At 42.2% G+C, this 22,196-nt stretch overlaps 1 protein-coding gene across 3 annotated transcripts in view; it reads right to left on the bottom strand.

Moving 5' to 3' along the window:
- Positions 1 to 18,004: 18,004 nt before the first annotated feature.
- The window catches only part of PCMTD1 (protein-L-isoaspartate (D-aspartate) O-methyltransferase domain containing 1), a 39,258-nt gene continuing 35,066 nt past the window's right edge, over positions 18,005 to 22,196 (bottom strand). For all 3 annotated transcript variants that reach the window (XM_054179610.1, XM_054179611.1, XM_054179612.1), the window contains one exon: positions 18,005 to 20,120. In XM_054179610.1, coding sequence (XP_054035585.1) covers positions 19,750 to 20,120 — 371 coding nt within the window. In that variant the 3' untranslated portion in view covers positions 18,005 to 19,749. The remainder of the gene's footprint in view (positions 20,121 to 22,196) is intronic.

Here is a 22,196-nt window from a genome sequence, read left to right as displayed (position 1 = left end):
CTCCAGGCTAAACAACCCCAGCTCCCTCAGCCTCTCCTCATAGGGCTTGTGCTTGAGGCCTCTCCCCAGTCTTGTTGCCCTTCTCTGGACACGTTCAAGAGTCTCAATGCCCTTCTTAAATTGAGGCGCCCAGAACTGGACACAGTACTCAAGGTGTAGCCTAAGCAGAAACACTTGTGTCGCAGAAGTGACACAACTCAGCTTGAAGATTGCTAACTAATATTGAAATTCCTTTGTGATTTCCACTCTTCTTTAACTGAAAAGCCCTTTGCTCCAAATACCTCTGAGTAACTTCCAAGCATCCTGTTATTTCTCCAGCCAAGCCACACAAGAGGCAGGGAGGTTCATAGAGTCCCCTCAACCTGCTGCCGTCTTTCCACCCAGACAGAAAGGACAGGCACGTGGACTGTAAGCCTGCTCATTGCTAAACATTCCTGGTTTCTCAGGAATTCATGGACTCTGAAATTGCTCCCTTAAATCCTGGACTCATGACCTGCAGCAGTAGAGATACACAAGTCTCTTGTTCCCAATAAGCCACGTATTTCACTCCACATCTGCCTGCAAATCTCCCATCCCTTTGTGATTGTTCAATGCTCACATATTTGTCCTTCAGCTACAGGTCAAGTCATAAATGAAACCTTACTATTGAGAAGTCATTTCTTAGAGAAATTTTAGAGGGGAAAAAAAGCTTTACTATCTGGCCACTTAGAATATGAGCAGTGCAGGGACCTTTACAGGTCTTTGCTATCCATCCAATCTATGCTTTGTTATGCATAACATTTTATTGCAAAGGAGATCAGTTTGCTACAGCTATAAAGAGAAATCTGTAAGAAATGACTCAGTCAAGTTGTGACTGCACTACCCTAGCTACAACACATCCACACACCTTCCTGCCTCTGGCATTCAGCAGAGGTGGACTTTGTCACATCTCCAGTATATGCAATTATTTTATTCACGAAATTTAACCTTCCCTCCAGAGACAGACTGAAGGATGTTCAAAACTGTGCAAATTGAAGATAGCCAAAACTTGAAAGAAGACTGTAAACACACATGGAGAAGTGGTTAGGTGAGCAGAACTTTGTCATCCTTTACTGAGAACTCATCCTTGCAAAGTACTTGCAAGCCTAAACAGAAGGCTTAAACTAAGCCTCAGATCTTTTCACTGCTCATACAACAAATAAAGAAAAGCTCAATATCCTGAATAAAAGCAGGATCTATTCTCCATATTCCTTCCCTTACTGAGCAATACAAAACCTACCCATGGCCATGGCTTAGTTAGTCATGAGGTGTTGGGTGACAGGTTGGACTCGATGATCTCTGAGGTCTTTTCCAACCTTATTGATTCTATGATACCCACACTCTGAAAGCTGTAGCCCTTGAAGCAAACAGCCAACAGTCTTAAAGCATCTTCTCTAAATCTACTCTTCAGTGACCAAAACTTGCCCTAAAGGTCAGTTCCCAGTAACAACTACAGAGCAGAGCCCTATGTACTTATCTAGGGAAAACATATTGCATAGTGCACATTCCTGTCTCATGCTCTTATTAAAGGAATGCAAATATAGCCCTGGAGACTCACTGATTTGCATTTTCTCCTCATAGAATCATTTTGACTTATCATCATGACTGTAAGTTACCTGAAACACGAGGTGGTGCACTGAACTCTTCCTCAGAACTGCTTTTGCAAACTGGCAGAACCCTGGACTTCTCCTGTTACTAAGGACCCAGTATGTCAACCACAACCAACAATTCAGAGCAAAATTCTAAATCTGGTGTGAAAAAGTTATTTTTCCCCTCTTAATCAGAGGAATGCAGTTCAGCATGCGCTTTTACCCAGGGCACAGATGGAATTTGCTCACCAAAGCAAAGCTGCTACACAAATGCTTTATATAAGTTTCTATGACTTCAAGGATTTGTCCATAAAATTTTAATGTTCATGTCAGATTTTAAGGTCAAATTAGAATTTTTTTCTGGGTAAGAATGATGCTTTTTACCTCTCTTCCCTCATCTACACTTTTTATATGCCAGACCTCACAGACTGACTTCAAATTTGCCTTTACAAATGAAGAATTGATACCACAGTGCATTAGCCATTCTTGTGGATTTTCCATCCCATGATTAAAATTTCAACATTGGACAAACTTCCACCATGCCAGAAACAAAGGTGCTAGCCACCAGAACCTCATTGAAGTGCACCTTTCAAACTAAAACACAAAGGACTCCATTTCCTCCAAGACCTATACTAAAAAGGCAAACAATGTAAGTATGAACATAGTTAAGCCACGAACATCTCTTTTAGTTTTGCCTCACTTAACATTAACATGTGGGAGCCTGTTAAAGTGAACAGTGTCTGTAGAAGGGAGTACAGCTTGCTGTTTGAGGGAGAGGATAAAATACAGGCACAGAACAGAGTCTTGACTTTTCTCTTCCCCTTTATTTCTACCTGCATGCTGCTGCAGCCCTTAGCCTGCTCAAGCTCCATTTCTTTATGGGATGACATTTGGATTGTGCTGGTAATTAGCCTAGGGAGGCAAAGACTAATGACCCCAATTACTGCTGGAGGCACAGCTGGAGAGTCTTAAAAGCTAAAGTTTATCAGAGTATGTAGGGGGGGTGAAGGGTGTTAAAGTACAAACAGAACAGCTTTCCTTGAGCTAAGACATCTAATTTGGGCTGCAGCTATGTATTGTAAATTGAAGTTCTTTGGGAAAAAGCTTTGTTTTGTTTTGTCTTTTTTTTTTTACATCCAAAACAAAGGTGTTTTTTAAGCACTCCAAGTGCTCAAGATGGGCTGATGACAAGGAGAATTTCTGAGGAGCATAAGCACCATATGAAAAATGTCCACATGTATTCAAAACCACCTTTTACTCCTTCAGCTGTGTAGCCCTGTAATTGGGTGATTTAAAGGTTGGCACTGTCTGCCTCTTGTAACTTCATACTTTGAAGTATTGAAAGAGTTATAACAAAGGAATTAGCAGAAATCAATCACCAAACCCTTTACTGAAGAGCAAGGCAGGAATCCATTTCCTTCTGAGAACATGACTCTCTAAAACAAAAAGATAAAACACACTTCCAAGCTGTCTGCTCCTGGTATCGTAATGAGAATCTAGGTATAATGTTATGGGAGCTCCTGTGGGACTATGTATAAAGTACACAATTTTACACAACATTATGTATTCATAGTCTTCTAAGCATAGGAACTTCCCTCCACAGCACTCAGTCCAGTTGCACATTTTGCTTCTGTTTCTGCTGAGCTTCTGGGTGGCTGATGCAGAGCAGACAGGCACCAGCCCTGCCCAGTGAGCACATGCTCTCCTCACACCCACCCACCCACAAACAGAAATTGTGCTGCACAAGAGATGCTCTTCATTGTGCTCACAGGAAAGACCACTCCAAGGCCAAGGCAATGATCAGTTCTGCATCTCTTAAACCCAGCTCCATTGTAAACCCCTGCTGCAAAAACTCCTTTTGGGATATGGGCTTTTTCATGATCCCCAGGCTATGGCAGGGTGCAGATGTAGAGCACTGCACTATCTTCCTGTAAATATATATATTTGTTTTAACTGTTAGAAGTATAGTATTTGAAGAACCACACTAGTTCCCACACAGAAATGGCCAAAGCTATCAACATATTAAAACCCTATTCAGCTTAGTCCCAATTCTGAATTCATAGATTCACAGATTCATAGAATGGTTTGGGTTGGAAGAGATTGTAAAGATCATCTAGCTCCAACCTCCCTGTCATGGAAATGGACACCCCCAAGTAGACCAGGTTGCTCAAGGCCTCAAGCATCATCCAACCCAGCCTTGAACATCTCCAGGCAGGGGGCATATATGACCTCCCGTGGGCAACCTGTTCTTGTGTCTCCCCACCATCACTGTAAAGAATTTCTTTCTAATCTTCAGCCTAAATCTCCCCTCCTCAAGCTTAAAACCATTTCCCCATTGTAGTTCTATCACTACAAGCCCTTGAAAAAATTCTTTCCCAGCTTTCTCGTAGGCCCTCATCAGGTACTGAAGGCTGCTATAAGGGTCTCCCCAGAGCTGCCTTTTCTCCAGGCTGAATTCGTAGTCCCAAAGGCTGAATCCGTAGTCCCAAAGGCTGAATTCCTAGTCCCAATCCCTTCTCCAGGCACGAAGGCAGTATACAACTATGCAAAACAGCTGGGCTAAGCGCTGTGCACATGCAAGATCAACAGAAGAAGGGGGGAAACTTGCCATATTCAATTTACTCTTTTACCTCCCTCTGCACTGAATTGAATTGGATAGGATTGAATTCCTGTAGTCACCTGAGGGCAAACTGTTAGCAAATAGTCATCCTTGTGCATCTACATATGCTGAAGTTTGCCAACGTGTTCCTGGGAGTGCGTGCTCCTCCTAATCTCTCAAATTTCTCCCGCGACACAGCCCCTTGGCCAGCACTCTAAAAGCTTTGCCATTTCACGCAGCTGAACTGCTCATTAGTGCAGGAGTTGATGGCGTTGCATAAGGCAGCACACACACTGCGCTGGAGCAGAAGATAAGAAAGAAAATGAAAGTAGTAATTTTCTCTCGCTCAGGCTTTTTTCTCCACTTTGATGTGATTTGTTGGAATGCACTTAGTAATGTGATAGCGTGTTTTTTTCTCCCCTCCCCCCCCCAGTCAGGTTCCAGCAGTACTTTAAGGGTGCCCCAGGGTGCCTGTCACTCTCTGACATCTGTTACAGTTGAAGGCCATCAGCTGGCTTTGCACGTGGAAAGCAAATTCTCGCCTGGGTTCTGCAATTTCTCTGTGCCGTTGCTGTGCAGCAAAGTAGTATCTATTGATCACCGACTGGAACTGTGGTAGGTCAACAATTACTGCTGATGGGAGCTCTCCTGCGCCTCAGAGTAGCAGCACACATTTATGTTGCTCTAAATGAGCAGGTGGAGGGGAGGGTGCCTGGGTATATGAGACAAGGAAAGGCTCTGCCCCTGAGAAGCACTTTCATAAACAAAGAAACTTTAAAGCACTTAAGCGTACAAATGTAAGGCCACATTATCTGGTGCAGAGTATCCATCTGGCACAGGAAAAAAGGAAAGGCCAGGAAAATTGAAGCAATACCTCCATCAAAAAGTCAGAGATGATAATGAATTATTCCTAAACTCTCCCAATTATTCCATCCTACATCTGATGTTTTTAGACACAAACACGCACCCAAAGAATTACAGTACTACTGCATTCTGAGAAGTGCTAAAATAATTTCCACTTACAAGTGAAGCTATTTTAGGCACTATTTCTTCACACCCCTTTTACAACATAAGATTTTGCAACTTCAATCAATTCAATTGCACACCAGTAGTCAAAAATTGCCATACTAATTGTAGGTGAGAGAATAGTAGGTGATTGCACATTTTTCAACGGTGCTGCACAGATTTGGACATTTGGGGGTCTGGGTTGGGTTTTTTTTGGTTGGTTGGTTGGTTTGCTTGTTGAGGGAAAATTGAGAGCTTGCAGTTCAAGCATCGAGGAATAACACCTTGTGTTGTATCACAAGAGGTAATGCATAAATGTCAGGCTCGTTGAGCTGCACAGAGCTTTGGTATTATGGTGTAGATTTCCCAGAGACGTTGTTTCAACCTCATTTACTAAGACAGAGTGCAAATGGCCACTGGCAAGCACCTTGAATGAAGACAGTTTGTGAAACTTCACTGTCAGGTCTGTTGGGTGTTAGCAACTCTGGTTTATTTCTCTCTCTTTCCTTTGGAAACAAGCAGTGCTTAAGGTGCATACTCTAGCAACCATGCCAAATGCACTGCTGCCAGGACCAGGAAAGTCATTCTCAGGTTCCCTAGGGCACAGCCCTGTGTCTCTACCCAGTATGAACAGTGTCTCCACTTCTTCTCCCCAACACCTCCTGGTGAGGAGGCTCCTCTCTTGCCAGGCTACAGAACCACCAGTGCCAGAGGCTGCTGCCTAGAGTTCCATCACCTCCCCACATTTTTGTATCTCCATTCTCCCAAATAAACCTGAACTCAGAGAAAAATGCAAGACCTTTCCTTTCTTCTTCTGAAGTAACCTGTAACACACCTTCTATTGGTACACTTGGCAGAGGGTTACAATAAGCTCTGTATTACTCTTGTATAGAGAGCTGAGAGCAGAGATACTCAGTCTACTGCATTCATGTTTTTTACCAACTCTGTTCCCTATTTTCACATGAAAAGGAGACTAAATAAAGCCAGAGACTGACACACTTTCTCCTACAAACAGAAAACTCCCTTCACCTGGAGCAAAGTGTCTTTGCTCCAGATGAAGGAGAAGAGGAGGCTCAGGGGAGACCTCATTATTGCTATCTACAACTACCTGAAGGGAGGTTGTAGCCAGGTGGGGCTTGGTCTCTTCTCCCAGGAAACCAGCACCAGAACAACAGGACACAGTCTCAAGCTGTGCCAGGAGGGGTTTAGGCTGGATGTTAGGAAGAAATTCTGCACAGAAAGAGAGATTGGCCATTGGAATGTGCTGCCCAGGGAGGTGGTGGAGTCACCATCACTGGAAGTGTTTAAAAAGAGACTGGATCAGGCACTTAGTGCCATGGTTTAGTTGATTAGGTGGTGTGGGTGATAGGTTGCACTTGATGATCTCCAAGGTCTTTTCCAACCTGGTTAATTCTGTATTCTGTCTTTTCCACTCTTAACATGAGACTTTAGGATGCATTTGCTCCATGGCATCTCAGCAGAGAGCAGCGATAGAAGGGAGCAGGACTTAGACACTGGTGTTTTTGAAACAACAAGCAAGAAGATATTAACCAGAAATATATGTAAAAAGAAAAAAAAAACCAACTAGAAATTACTTGCTTCAAATCATAGCAGACAGTTTTAAAGCTGGAAGCTACCTCTGAAGTATCAGAAATGCCAAGAAAAGTGTAATCAAGGGCTGTTTGAATTACTCACACCAGCATGACTTAGGCAAAGGAGGTAAAGCATTTCCAATAGTGCCTCTTTCCACTAATTACAATGATGCTAGAAGGAATTAAACCATGGCAACAGTCTTGTTGCTTTCAAAGAACTTGATTTGGAACTTGTAATAAGAAAGTAATGAAACAGAATGAAAAGGGTTTGTTAGATTCAGGTATACCTAAGCAAAGGGTTGGTAAAAGCTGTAAGTAATTAGCATGATCTTCTGGGGGTTTTTGAATGATAACAACACGAAGCTTCCTTTGCATTGGTTTAAACTTTGAAAGCATAAAAACTTGTGCAATGTGGTGAGCAACACAGGAGTTTAAGAAATAGTTAGTGCTTGCTTTCTTTCCTTGGAAGCTTCTTTTAACAGTATAAACCAGATCTAGTCTGCTCATTAAGAATTTCACAATATATAAACAAACACAGTGCACTTTTCATAGTCTCACATACTAACAGTGCCCGGAGAGAAGATTTCTTGTATTGATTAAGAGAATGGACAGGCTGTACAACTGTAAGCCCTTTCAGTGGTTTAAAAACCCACTAGATTTATTTACAGTGATAGCAACAGCTAAACAGAGACAGAAAAAAGAACAGGCTTAGCAAATGTTAAACTGCTGTATGAAAAGGGGTTCTGTACAGATACTGTTTCCCATTTAGCATCCTAATGAAACAAACAAACAAACCAAAAAAGAAAAGAAAAACCCAGCCACACAAAACCCAATGAATTTGAAAAATCAAATTCTTATCAGCCAGGTAATATGAATCAAATGCATTTAGAATAGAACAGAATAGAATAGCATTAACCAGGTTGGAAAAGACCTTTGAGATCATTGAGCCCAACCTATCATCCAACACTATCTAATAAACTAAACCATGGCACCAAGCACCCCACTAAGTCTCTAACACCTAAACACCTCCAGTGATGGTGACTCCACCACCTCCCTGGGCAGCACATTCCAATGGCCAGTCTCTCTTTCTATGAAGAACTTCTTCCTAACATCCAGCCTAAACCTGGCACAGCTTGAGACTGTGTCCTCTTGTTCTGGTGCTCGTTTCCTGGGAGAAGAGACCAACCCCCACCTCCCTTCAGGTAGTTGTAGAGAGCAAGAATGTTTCCCCTGAGCCTCCTCTTCTCCACGCTAAGCAACCCCAGCTCCCTCAGCCTCTCCTCATAGGGCTGGGCTCCAAACCCCTCCCCAGCTTTGCTGCCATTCTCTGGACACGTTCCAACAAGTCAACATCTTTCCTAAACTGAGGGGCACTCAGCTGAGTTATGTGAGACAAAGGTAAAAATCTTTGTCAGCAAGCAGTCAGTCTGCATCTAAAAGCCCCTGTATTTGTCATTTTAGGTTTTTTTAAAAATCCCTCAAAGAATGTTCTGATCCATTTCAAAAAGCCAGAGATTTTCCACCCTTTAGGTTGGTAAGGGAATTCCTGCTCTTTGTGAGCCTCTAATGGTGTGTCACACGCATGTATAAGCAGGGCAATATTGAAAGCACAGGATATAAGATTTCTAGCAGATACAGTTCTGATTTTAGCTGAAGTTTATTTGGCTTGTGCTTAAACAGCCCCAGTTTTATACACTTTGACAGAATAAGGTTATAGCTTAAATTAATAAATAAAGTAAACAGGGTCAATTAAATGCAGACAAGCCTTTCCCTAGTGTGCTTGTGGGTACATTTGCAGTGCTGGCTAGGTTGTTGTATTTTTTTCTTAGGGTAAGTAAGCAGATCTGTTCCAGAGCAGAGCTTTTATCACTTGCATCTTTTTTTGCGGGCTGCATGCCTGAAAAATGGTACACTGTGGGAGTTCAAGGCATTGCTTATAACACAGTGCAAACCTTTGCTACCTTTAAATTAAATACTTTAGAATAAATCCTTCTGCTCCCAGAGGTTTACATTTGCTATGTATGTTCTACCTTCTATGGAGTGTGTGGTCGTGTAAGATCCTGTATTAGTGCTATGTGAAACACTGATGAGTTATACATAGAATAGAATAGAATAGAATAGAATAGAATAGAATAGAATAGAATAGAATAGAATAGAATAGACCAGGTTGGAAGAGACCTTCAAGATCATCACGTCCAACACCACCTAATCAACTAAACCATGCAACCAAGCACCCTATTAAGTCTCCTCCTAAACACCTCCAATGATGGTGACTCCACCACCTCCCCAGGCAGCACATTCCAATGGCTAACAACTCTCTCTGTGAAGAACTTTCTCCTCTCCTCCAGCCTAAACCTCTCCTGGTGCAGCTTGAGACTGTATCCTCTTGTTCTGGTGCTGGTTTCCTGGGAGAAGAGACCAACCCCCTGCTGGCTACAACCTCCCTTCAGGGAGCTGTAGAGAGTAATAAGTTCTCCCCTGAGCATCGTCTTCTCCAGGCTAAACTCCCAGCTCCCTCAGCCTCTCCTCACAGGGCTTGTGTTCCAAACCGTTCCCCAACTTTGTTGCCCTTCTCTGGACACGTTCCAGCAAGTCAACATCATCAATGACAAAGAATATGACTGAAATAAAACCACTCTCCTTCCTGGGGAAGACATGCAAGTGATGATTGTTGTGGCAGGTAGCAGATTGCCCACATACAGCAACCTGGAGGGGACTGGTGCTCTCCCAAATGCCACAGCTTTTGACAACAAAAAACCAAACCAACCCTTAGACATATTTGGGTTTTGTTTTGCTTGGTTGGTTTGTCTAATATTTTTTTCTCTCTCTTTTTTTTTCTTTTAATTACCCATGACATAAAAGAAATTGCACTTGGAGTCTGATGGTCCTAAACAGCATCTTGGCAAGTTACATCTTCTCCAGATAAACCAGAATTGCAGAATGCATCCATATTGCCATCTACAGTTACCTGAAGGGTGGTTGTGGCCTGGTCTCTTCTCCCAGGAAACCTGTGACAGAATGAGAGGACACAGTCTCAAGCTGCGTCAGGGGAGGTTCAGACTGGAGATTAGGAAGAAATTCTTCACAGAGTTATTGGCCATTGGAATGTGCTGCCCAGGGAGGTGGTGCAGTCACCATCACTGGAAGTGTTTAGGAAGAGACTGGATGAGGCACTTATTGCCATGGTTTAGTTGATCAGGTGGTGTTGGGTAATAGGTTGGACTTGATCTCAAAGGTCTTTTCCAACCTGGTTAACTCTGTATTCTGTATTAAGGAATAAGGACGTTTCAGTGACTTTTCTCTACAGACTTTTTACCTGCTGTCTTGTATATGCAATGTCTTCCCAGTGCTGCTACTCCCCTTCTGCTATGTGTCTCCACACTTCATTCAGCCGTGGGCAGCATCTTGCTGGGTCTCTGGCTCTGACCAGGCAAGCCATACAAGCAGCATTTACATACCAGCTCACTGCCTTCCACAGAAGCAGCTCCCGCATGGAGAACAGGAAGAACCAGACCTTAAAGTGTAAACTGGTGCATGGACTGTGCAACAAGCTTCACACATGGACCCTTCATGAATGATTAGTGACTCAAATACAACACAACAGCAAATACAACAATCACAGTGGTTTTGATAATCTCATTGTAATTCGTCAATTAATTCCAATATAATCCACAAGCCACTTAACTAAGGCCTCCAGCACTCAGCTTTAGGTAGGTGCTGTGACTGTAAATTGCTGTTTCTTTTCTTTAGGGGAAATAAGTAAGTGAGCTAGGGTCAAATTTGTATTGATCTGAGCTTCAGGAAGGAGAATTTGAAGGAAGAACACACACTGCTGTGACTATAAGACTTAGCGCTTAGCAGCTTCAGGTAGCACACTGTATTGGAGCCAATTGGTCCCATTTGGGCTTGGGAAGCTTACAAAACCTCAGGAGTGTTCCATGCAGGGTATGAAAATCAGTGGCTTGTTCCTCCAAGCAAAAATCTTCTCTTTCATTCTCACCCTACTCCCTCTCCTACTAGTAGAATCGCAGAGCAAACCAGGTCCATCCTCACAGCTCCCTCTCACCTACCAACTTCCCTCCTCAATTTGTTTCTGCTTTATCTGCTCAGCTCATATCCTAGCAAAACCTTCATGCTCCCAGGAAGGCTCCAGCTCACAAGGCTCCAGTTCCAGTTTCAACCCAGCAACGGCCATGCTTTAAAAGGGAACAAAATCCTTTTTAAAACAGAAAATATAAGAACTAATGTGACATGAAACAGGTTGCACACCACTTGCATAACCAACGCCTTTCCTACACACTTCACCTCTTGTCTCATACTATAAACTCTTCAGAGACAGAACACTTTTTTTGGAACAGTGAAATCCAGTGTTTACTGTAAGTGATAGCAGAACCCCTGTTGACTTGAACAGCATCAGTTTAACAAGGACATTGAGACACTTGAAGGTGTCCAGAGAAGGGCAATGAGGCTGGGGAGAGGCATCGAGCACAAGCCCCACGAGGAGAGGCTGAGGGAACCGGGGTTGTTTAGCCTGGAGAAGAGGAGGCTCAGGGGAGACCTTCTTGCTCTCTGCAACTACCTGAAGGGTGATTGTAGCCAGGTGGGGGTTGGTCTCTTCTCCCAGGCAACCAACACCAGAACAAGAGGACACAGTCTCAAGCTGCGTCAGGGGAAGTTTAGGCTCAAGGTGAGGAGAAAGTTCTTCACTGAGAGAGTTGTTAGCCATTGGAATGTGCTGCCCAGGGAGGTGGTGGAGTCCCCATCCCTGGAGGTGTTCAAGAGGGGATTGGATGTGGCACTTGGAGCCATGGTTTAGTAGTCATGAGGTCTGTGGTGAGAGGTTGGACTTGATGATCTTTGAGGTCTCTCCCAACCTTGGTGATTCTGTGATTTCATCTTTTCAGTTACTCCTGAGCAGAGTGCTGCTCTTTATCAAAACAGATCAGGGCTACTGCTAGCACGTTAATGTTGTAAGTATAATCCAAGTCAGAAATTTATATTCTGTTTAAAGTAGTAGTTCCTAGAATACTTATTTGTAGTGTGTCAGAGTGTAATACAGTGAGCAGCTTGTTGTTCAGCTATTTTTTGTTACTGGCTTTACTGACTGGTCTTAGCCATATCCCCAAGCAGTAATTAGGAAAACCGCTTTGACTCAGAGCTTTAAAAATCGTCAAAGCAGCATGGTTGGTGTGTTTGTGACCAAACAAACACTTTCAGTAGCCTTTTCAATCTCTCTTTTCTTTATATTGATTCTGAAATCTCCAAGCAACACAGCAGCAAAGCAAGGCTGCATTATTAAAGGCAATTGACTTACAATGCCATCATCTCTAGAGGAAAGAAAAGATTTGAACCTACCATAAGGCACATGCAAGTAAACAGACACTCTGCTCTGTGTTTATGTCCCCTAAGATCACAGTGGTTTGTTGGTTTGGTTCTGGTTTGCCCCAGAAAGGTGAAATAAAGTGAGGCCTGATATCCTGGTAGTGCTGAGACAACTTGTTGGGAACAGCATGGGATTCACAGGAGTCAGTATGATGGCATGGGAATGATTTCAACCAACCACAAATATAGAAGCCTATACAATAAGAAAAGATGGCTCTTGTTCAATTCCATAACGTCTCCCAACATGGACAGTAGATCCCTTACCTGTCACAGAAGAATGTAGACTGAAAAACCTTCATCTTCCTGGTTTTGGGCGAGCACCTGCATCAGGATCTTCTGCTCTTTGCAACAGCAGCAGTCAGCTTCTCTCAGATCCAAAGCCTAATTCAGCAGGAGTGTTTTCAGCTTTCAGGATAAAATGAACTGAGGAATACCTGCTCTGGGATCCTTCTGGGGACTTAGGTGACAATAAAATTGTTATTAAACCCCATGGCAGGCAGGTGGAGATTTGAGGTAGCCATTTTGAAACTAAGGACATAGAAACTTTGAATTTGGGTGCTTCAGGTGGCAGTAGGATGCTTCAACCTTTTGTGGCCCCTTGCCTGTATGATTTACAAATCCTTTGATTTTATTTCTATTTGTCTGAAAGAGATCTCATGACTCCATTATCATGCTGTTAACAATGAATATTTCATCTGTGCTGAGATCCTAGGTGTGACATTCTCCTCCAAGCATACCTTACCCCAGCAGTGGCTTGCAATTAGTGACCATTGGAGATACAAGGGGAAAAGATCAGCAGTGGAGAAGACAAAAAAACCAAACAAGGTTACTGTGACAGAACTAAATGTCTCACCACAATAGCTATCACCACTGCAGAGGAGAGGACATTACCCTAATGATTTTGACAGCGCTAGAAAGGAAGTATTAACAGGAAGATTACTACATCAGAATTCTTACTATGAATCGTGTTAGTACCACACCACTATCACTCACCAAAACCTCACTTACCTCCCTGATCCACAAAAAGTAATTGAGACACATTTTTGTGCTTAAGGGGAAAAAAAAATCAGTCCTGATTAATTTTTAAACCAAGTTTCTTGAAGTGACTTAAGATCATGGAGATGCATGTCATTACTGAAGATTTGGAAAGGGTTCAAGAAAACCTAAAATCCCACTTTCCGGATATGGGAGAGGTCACCAAGCATAGGTACTTAGAATGATGATTCTGTAACAGCTTTCTACAACATATTCACACAATGCCTATTTTAGGGAGTGTCTCAGAGTTGGAAAGAGGAGCTGTGGAATGATGCAGTCAGGGGTTTTGTAAGGAGATGGCTCTTGTTACCCCTTGCCCACATCTCAGCACATACAAACGCTGGTCCAAAAGCTGCTTTAGTAGCACTTTATGCACCTTGTGCTATTTGAGCTTAAGAAGCCTGCCAACCTTTGCATCCATGTAAAGCCTCATTTTGGCCTCTGACCACTCCAGCATTCCTATCCTCCCTCTGCTATCACAACAGTTTAGAAACATGTTTTGTTTTTCAATAGAGGTTCAAACTGCATCTCAGTGAGGGTGCAGCCAGCGCTCATCTCAGCACTGGCATCAGCAAAGCTGGGATTGTGCTGTGGAAACAAGTATGACTGATCTGTTTGTCTCATGCTTTAAATATGACTCTTGCTTTTTTGGCCAACATTTCATATTTTCCCCAATTTTCAGAAGTACATCAGGAACTGCCAGAGACTATAAACTCTCAGGACTGCCAAACTGCCAGTTTACATAATCCAGAGGCTTGGACAGCAGCTTGGCTTTTGCTGCAAACACTGAAGGTAGGACTGGGATCCATCTGTGGCATAGCTAGAAGATCTGGAATGGGTAAAACTCTTGTTGGTTCTCTTGGCAGCAGCGCAGCAAGCAGTGCTCCAAGGTACTCCCCCTTGGGTTACATCTCTGAGATACGTTGTCCCATTGGGACCAGGCTTCAGTGCCACACGCTTCATAACATTTAATGTGCATCTGCTTCACAAGCACAGCCTCCCTTCCAACCAGTGCCTCTGCAACACACAACTCTCCCTCTGAGAGGAGCAGCAGCACTGTCCAGCAGGCACAGCAGCGGCTGCCTACTGCATTACACAGGTCTGAGCCACACACAGGTATAGATGGTGTCATGCATGGCAGTTTTCTGCACAGCCATGCTTTCCTCATGGCCAAACATCCAGTTCCTACATACTCTCAGGTAAGCATCAGTATGAAATCCAAAACTGGCCACTGAAGATGCCAAATGCCCAATTACACAGCTAGCCAAGCACTTACAGACCTTTCTAACAGTGTGGGACCTTCAGTTTCTGTGAATGGAAGGCTTCATCCGCATCAACAACTCTGCAGAGGTCTCAGATTACATTAAACCATGCCTCAGAAAAAAAGCCAACCCCCCCCAACCCTCAAACTGTTAAACCATACCCCTAACCCAGAAATTTCATAAATTAGGAGAAATAAAAACCCCCACCACACAATCATAAAAAGACTCAGAGAATGATTCTACATCTTCCAGATACATATTTAAGCAGGTTACTCAAATATTTCATTATAAAAACATCAATGTAGATATTTTATTCAGTCTTCTTCTCTAGCAGCTGGCAAAAGAGAGCTTTCAGGCTTCCTGCGAGGCAATCCTGCCCTCTTTTGGTGTAATTTATTATGCACAGTGTTTTGGATACAATTCCTTAGCAAGGTTAGAAAGCTTTTCTTTTTTTAGGGATGTACTGCTTAATTTCATAGAAAACTGACCCCTGGAGTTGTGAAGACAAGAAGTTTGTTTGGTTCAGCTTAGTTTTTTCAGGATGTTGATCTAAAAAGGTCACTGCTGGTAACAGATTGCTGATTACATTCATTATTGAGTTTGCTACAGGTGGAGCAAATCTGTGCATTAGAACTTTGCTCCTGCTGTTTACAGTACAAATGCACAAGGTCCCATTTAACAGAACAACGAAGTGGAGGCCAGGACACAAAATGAATTTGGAAAGATTAAAGCCAGGTCATTTAAAGTGGTTAAAACACCAAGCAAAATCTCCTTTCACCCTAACATACAAAGATTATGGACTGTACAGACTGGGAAGTGGGCAGAAATTAAAGATATTGAAATAAGAATCAAAACTCCTTCCTAGTCCCCCTGTGACTCCTCTTTAAAGCATCACAGAATACACAGGATGACAGAAGAGTCTAGAAAGAAAATATTGCCATCATTTAACCCCCCCCATAGACTATAATGCTGATTTATCATTGTTCCGTATTGACCATAAACACAGTGCAAGGCTGCGACTAAACAAGCCAGCTTGAACAGAGTAATTCACCAAGCTGACACACAGGCTGTAAAGCAACAGAAGGCAGCCAGCCAAGCACTCATCAAGCCAACCATCCACATTTTACTGAGGGGAATTTTACTCAGGGAAATCAAGAAACACACAACTTTAAACCCTTGTTGTGCCAATCACACTCCAATGACCTTCTCAAAAGAAGTTTATGCAAAGGACCCCATACATGATTCAACTGTCAGCAAAATAATAAGCAGCTCATTAGGTGGAGTTCTGTATACACACCTCTAAGGAGTACAGCATACAACTCCTTTATCTTTTAGAAAGGATTAGCACATCACACACAGGTAGAAGCCTTCAACTTTTACTCAATTACATGAATGATGGAAGGAGACACTCTAGAGGAGATATGGATTCATATTTAATGAGTTAAACCAGCTTTAATCAGAACACAGCACAGTAGATTACGTTCCCTATTTGTTTTGGATTACATCCCCTATTTGTTTTGTGAGAGGTAAAGATGCACTTGAAGAAAAAAAGAAGGGATTTGAAATAAAACAACATCACTACCTCAGAAAAAAGAAACAACCCAACACCTGCTCAGCTGAGATGTTAAAGCTCATTCCACTGAAAACTGTTTCCCAAGTTTCAGGGAAGCAGCTGCTCAGATTTTCCTGACTAACATGGGATTAATAGCTCCAGGTGTTCCAAAGTGATTGCCCTGGTCTCAAGACCTCCTCCCAGTCAAAGATGAAATAAACAGCTGGAATCACAGAATGACAAAGTGATAGGTTAAATGGAAGTTCCCATTCCTCAAATCCCTCCTTACAGTGGCCCCAATTACAGTACTGCTCCCCTACACCTTGGATTTTCCCCTCATTTGTAACCAAGGAAGTCTGTGTCCAGAAGGATTTTCAGTAGGAAGTGACTCACTAGATGCTCTCCATTCTTGCTGATCTTAACAGAGTTTTCATTATTTAATTTAACCCTGTGGTTCTGCTGCTGAAAACTATCTCAGTAGTTAGAAAACCAACCCAACCCACCATGGGAAACTGTTCTTGAATATGTAACTCAAGTGGAGTACCTCTGGGACTGGTACTGGGACCAGGATAATTCCATATATTCATCAACAACCTGGCTGACAGAGGGCATTGCCAGCAAGTTTGCTGATGACACCAAGGTAGGAGGAGTGGCTGACACCCCCTCAGGCTGTGCTGTCATTCAATGAGACCTGGACAGGCTGGAGAGTTGGGTGGTGAGGAATTTAATGAAACACACGGACAAATGCAGAGTCTTGCATCTGGGAAAGAACAACCCCATGGACCAGGATATGTTGGAGACCAACCTGTTTGAGGGCAGCAGAGGAGAAAGGGAGGTGGAGGTCCTGCTGGACAGAGAGATGCCCATGAGCTGGCACTGCGTCCTTGTGGCCAAGAAGGTGTATCAGAAGATGTGTGGTTAGCAGGTCACCCCTCTACTCCACGCTGGTGAGACTGCATCTGGAATATTGTGTGTTCACTTGAGGTGGTCGAGCTCTGGCAGGGTGGGGGCTAGACCAGATGATTTCTCAAGGTCCCTTCCAACCCCTAACATTCTGTGATTCTACAACAGCTTCTGGGCTCTCCAGAAGAGACTTAACTCTCCCTGTAAGTACTTCAAAATAGCACTGGACCCAAACCAGCTTTCCTGCATCATCACACCTCACCTTCCAGCCTCTGCAAAACTGCCAACAGTTCTCAAGAAGGTCTATTACTCTAGTTCTCAAATTCAAGAATAACCTTTATTAAGAAGTTACTGACCTGCTTAGGAACAAACTGGTTCTAAATTGCCAAGTAACTGAAAACACTTGCACAGAAACACTGGAATTCAAAGCCAGCAGAAACCACAGAAAAGAAAACCAGTTTATTGCAACACTGTCCCCATCAGCAACCCAGATGGCCAAAAAAAAAAAATATTAAAGTTTTATTTCCTTTTCCATTTCTACCTTTTTTATTTATGTAAATATAAATCCAGGAGTGTAAAATAAATCCACATATAAAACAAAGAAACATTCTCTTTCAGTGACTCCAAAAGAAAAGAATTAATAAAACAACCAACCAACAATCTTACATACTGAAGAATCATGACAAGTCACCCACTGCCCATTTTCCCATGGATACAGGTAAAAGAATGCAGAAATTTACTCTCCAAAAGCATCCTCTATAAAGTCCTTAAAGTACTTGAGTAGTATTTAGTAATCTCATACCCTTGAGCTTACAGATGTAGATTCCGGGTAGAGAGACCAAAAAAAACCCATCTCAAAGCTTCAGATTATTAAAACTCCACCTAAAATAACCCATTTAGAAGAAGATTATGTTCAATTCCTACAGCTGAAGCATCACAATTTACTTTATTAGTATCATTAGTTTTGGAAAACTACCTCCTATGAGTTGTTTCCTGCTTTTAAAAATAAAGTGAGAATATTGATTTCCTTCCAAGAGTTTTGTTGACTTACACTGTAAAATATACTGCAGAAAAGTTAACTCCACATGCTGGTACAGCAGGCCTTCAGGAAGTTCCACTTGGGCATTGCTAGGATGTACCTTAAAAACAGGGACTACAGCATGAAATGCCCCACACAGTCAGTGCTCTATTCCCCTTCCCTCTCAGATGCAACTAAACGCTTCTACATTTGGGAGTGTTAGACCACATGAACATTGGCTGGTTGTAAGTACTTGGACTAGGAACATTTCCTGGCTTAGGACAATGTGCTTATTCTGCTTTATTTGTTGTTACACCAAAGGTTGTTAGCAGTATTATCAACTGTATCGTGCAGGACATTTCAGAGAGGAGCGTTTTTCACTGGGTCCAACAGGCATAAGGTTTCAAATGATTGTGGCTTTTAATGCATTACCATGCCAAGTTCTAACAAACAGTGGTTTCCCTCACGGTTTTGTTACAGCAGAAGGAAGAAATGAGGATGGTAAAATGCAAACAGAAGTCAGAAATGAGAGCTGCAAGTAACGTCACAACTAGAAGAGGAAAAACTGTAAAAAGGATCTCAACTCAGCACTGTTGTGGGTCCCCACAGCTGCACTGCTACTCTTAGGTTTCCAAAAGATGCATATGATTTTATAAATACCTTTGTGCTAAGAGCCATGCTCAGAAACAAAATAGAGGCTAGCACAAGTCTACCTTTCTTGGAGATGCATGTTAAGTATAAAATTCACTTACTAAAGTGCATTTGCTGAACAAATTCTAAGTATTCTACTAGTATAGCTACCCCAATAAGCAATACAAACTAAACTCTGTTGAAATTCTACCTCTACTTAAAAGCAGTAAATATAGATGACTGAAATCTAAATTACAATCTTGTATTACCAAACAGTTTTAAGTCTGTGAGCTGCAGAAATAAAATGTACTGTCCTAAACTTTCCATAAAGGAGGGGAGTGCCTCTGGTTAAGAAATACTGGAAGTGTAGAGTGGAGTGAAATACAAGCAGAGCTGAAGTAAGCATTGCTTTGCTCCTTATTCCATAGGATGTTTCCTTAAGGCTCGGAGAGAAGCTGTGACTTTTCTCAAGATCTTTTGGCAAAAGATAAAATGCAGAAGTAGCAGGGTCATCTGACATTTCAGAACTTGCATTTCCCTATTTCATTAAAGCCAGCTCATTCAGTGTCTGTGTACGTTTATTGCACTTGTGTTGTTGGAATACACCTATACCAACGGAGTGATAATGATTGCAACAAAGCCATAGTAAAATAAACCTTTAAACGGGGGGTCTGATTCTGACATTAGAGGGTAAGTGTCTGCATGTTTTAAAATGTTCCCCTAATAATAATAGTAATAAATACAGACAAATTGCTCATCAAGTCAGATGCACATGTTTTTAACAATTATTTAGCATATATAAAACGTCACTCGTCCTTTTATCAATACAAATCTGTTAGGGAATCAAAAAAGACTTACCATGCAAAATATTGATTAGTGTTGTATAATGGAATATATATATATATATATATATATAGAACTTCTATCAGAGTTAAAACAGCATTTTCAAAATTTAAAGAAAAATAGATCTTTAAAAAGGGATTCTACTGTTGAATGCAAGTCTTCCTTGTAGCAAAGACAAGATAAGAGACAAGTTACCATTTATCGCTGCACTTCAGTCTTGATGAAAGACTAATAATCATTTGTCCACCTACTTCTGAATAAATGCTACATTTTTCAAGAATAAAGGAACTATCAGTAGGCATTATTTCTACTTTAACCAAGTTATTTCTCTCTGTAATAGGTCAAGTATGCTTTTAAAGATTCGGGTAACGGTAGACTCATAATTTTCTCTCTCAAGAGATTTCGAGGAGGCTCTTCGGGCTTCAAGGCCTCACTGTGATCTTTCTCCTCCTCCTCTTTGTTGTCATCTTCCATTCTTTCATCTTCTTCACTATCTAGAGGCTGAGGAATGAGCTGATTACCAACAAAGACGTAGGTGTTAATCCTGCGCCTGCGACATCTCCTGCGCTTGCGCTTGGGAGGAGCCTTCTGAGCAATGCCCTTGGCTTTCATCTCCTCATTTATGAAGTTTCTAAGGGTGCGTCTGATATATATTCGAGCTAGGTCCTGGAGGTTCCTCACAGCACATGGAGCTAAAAATGAAGGAAAAGGAGGTTACACCAAGTGAAATTTCCCTCCAGAAAAAAAACCAACAGCAAAAAATCCTCTGCAAGGCAGTAAGAGGGATGTTCAAATTAATTGACATTTTAGTACAGGATACAATATGCAAATGGAACAACGGCAGAGTCAACTTGACACAGGAATTAAGGAATTAAGTAAAGTCTTTGGACAGATGTGCAAGAAAAGTAGAAAGCATGAACAGATTAAGAAAGGAGACAAAAAATATTGTCACTTTCTAGCATCTGGCAAGTCTTGGCACCTACTGATGGCACTGTTTGAGGATTCTGCAGCTGGTAAACAATTTCTACCCCTGTGTCACATTTGTTTAGGCAAATGCCTCTTTTCTGCCTCCCTCTTGTACTCACTATGCCTTTCCCTGCTTCCCACTGAATCCAACACATGAGGGGGGCCTGTCAACTTCACAGCTGACTAACCAGGCAAGTCACCCACATCTTTGCAGCAGAAAAGGAATCAAATTTACTGAAGCCCTGAAGTAGCAAAGCAAAAAGCCACCTATTTTTCCAGCAACAGACAGGCAAGCAATGACAAAATATTGCAGGGCTGGTGGGTGCCTGCCCTGGGTGAGCTGACTAACTCCAAGGAAAACAAAACCAAAAAAGCACAACAAGCAGCACTGAAGCCTGTTGAACTGCCTTGCTTATCATTTTTCTTCCTATAAAAATTAGCATAAAATTTATGGGGACTACAGCAAGGAAGAAGCTAATGAAGAAACAACTCTGGGAATTTAAACTTCCACTATTACATATTCTACTTAAAAATAATACTCAATGTAATTCAAATAAAAATATTTTGTTTCATACACTGAATTCACCTTCATGCTCTTCACTCATATCCAGGACAGAAAGGATGTTTAAGATTGACAAAACTGATTTCAGCTAGTGCCAACAGAAACAGGAAAAAACCAAAACCAAACCAAACCACCACCACCACAACCCCCCACAATAACAAAGCCACCCCACCAAGTCCCATTTGATTAGAACACAATTAACCAGATTGGAAAAGATCTTCAAGATCATCGAGTCCAACCTATCATCCAACACCATCTGATCAACTAAACCATGGCACCAAGCACGCCAGCCAGTCTCTTCCTAAACACCTCTAGTGATGGTGACTCCACCACCTCCCTGGGCAGCACATTCCAATGGCCAATCTCCCTTTCTGTGAAGAACTTCTTCCTAATGTCCAGCCTAAACCTCCCCTGGTGCAGCTTGTTCTCCCTGGTGTCCTCTTGTTCTGGTGCTGGTTGTCTGGGAGAAGAGACCAACCCCCACCTGGCTACAACCTCCCTTCAGGTAGTTGTAGAGAGCAATAAGGTCTCCCCTGAGCCTCCTCTTCTCCAGGCTAAGCAACCCCAGATCCTTCAGCCTCTCCTCATAGGGCTGTGCTCCAAACCCCTCATCAGCTTTGTTGCCCTTCTCTGAACATGTTCTAGCAACTCAACATCTTTCCTAAACCGAGGGGCCCAGAACTGGGCATAGTACTCAAGGTACTCTTACTCTAGGTTAGGTGTGGCCTAACCAGTGCTAAAACCAACTCAAAACTGAAGAAAAAATCCCTATGTCACTATCCAGAGCATGCTTATAAGATCAGGCTAAACAAGCCATGATTGCAGGCTCTAAGTTCTCATGGTAAATGCAAGCATAAGGTATGCAAAGTTGAGTAAGGGACTGGCAGGCACTTGTCCCATATACAGAATTGTGTAGAAGTGACTACATAAAAGCAGCAGGAAATAAAAAGGTTTCCTTCAGAAAAGAATGGAATAAAATTTTTAAACACTGGATCCTGAAAAAAACCAAAAGTACAAGTACTAAGCTCTCAGCATTCTTATCCTGCTAGATAATATAAAACAACCTTTTGTTGTATTTGTTTGCTAGCTATGATTGATTAGATTCTAATTGATTTTGGAGTAAACATCACCTAGAAGGTTTAAAGATAGAGCAGAGCTCCTCCCAGTCCCATCCCAGCTAAGCTGTAATTGGTGAAAACCAACAATTCATACTGTATAAAGGAAGTCAAGGCCTGAAGCC

This window comes from Dryobates pubescens, chromosome 3 (assembly GCF_014839835.1).
Source record: "Dryobates pubescens isolate bDryPub1 chromosome 3, bDryPub1.pri, whole genome shotgun sequence".
NCBI classification, from domain to species: domain Eukaryota; kingdom Metazoa; phylum Chordata; class Aves; order Piciformes; family Picidae; genus Dryobates; species Dryobates pubescens.
This window is presented reverse-complemented; position numbering and strand designations above follow the sequence as displayed.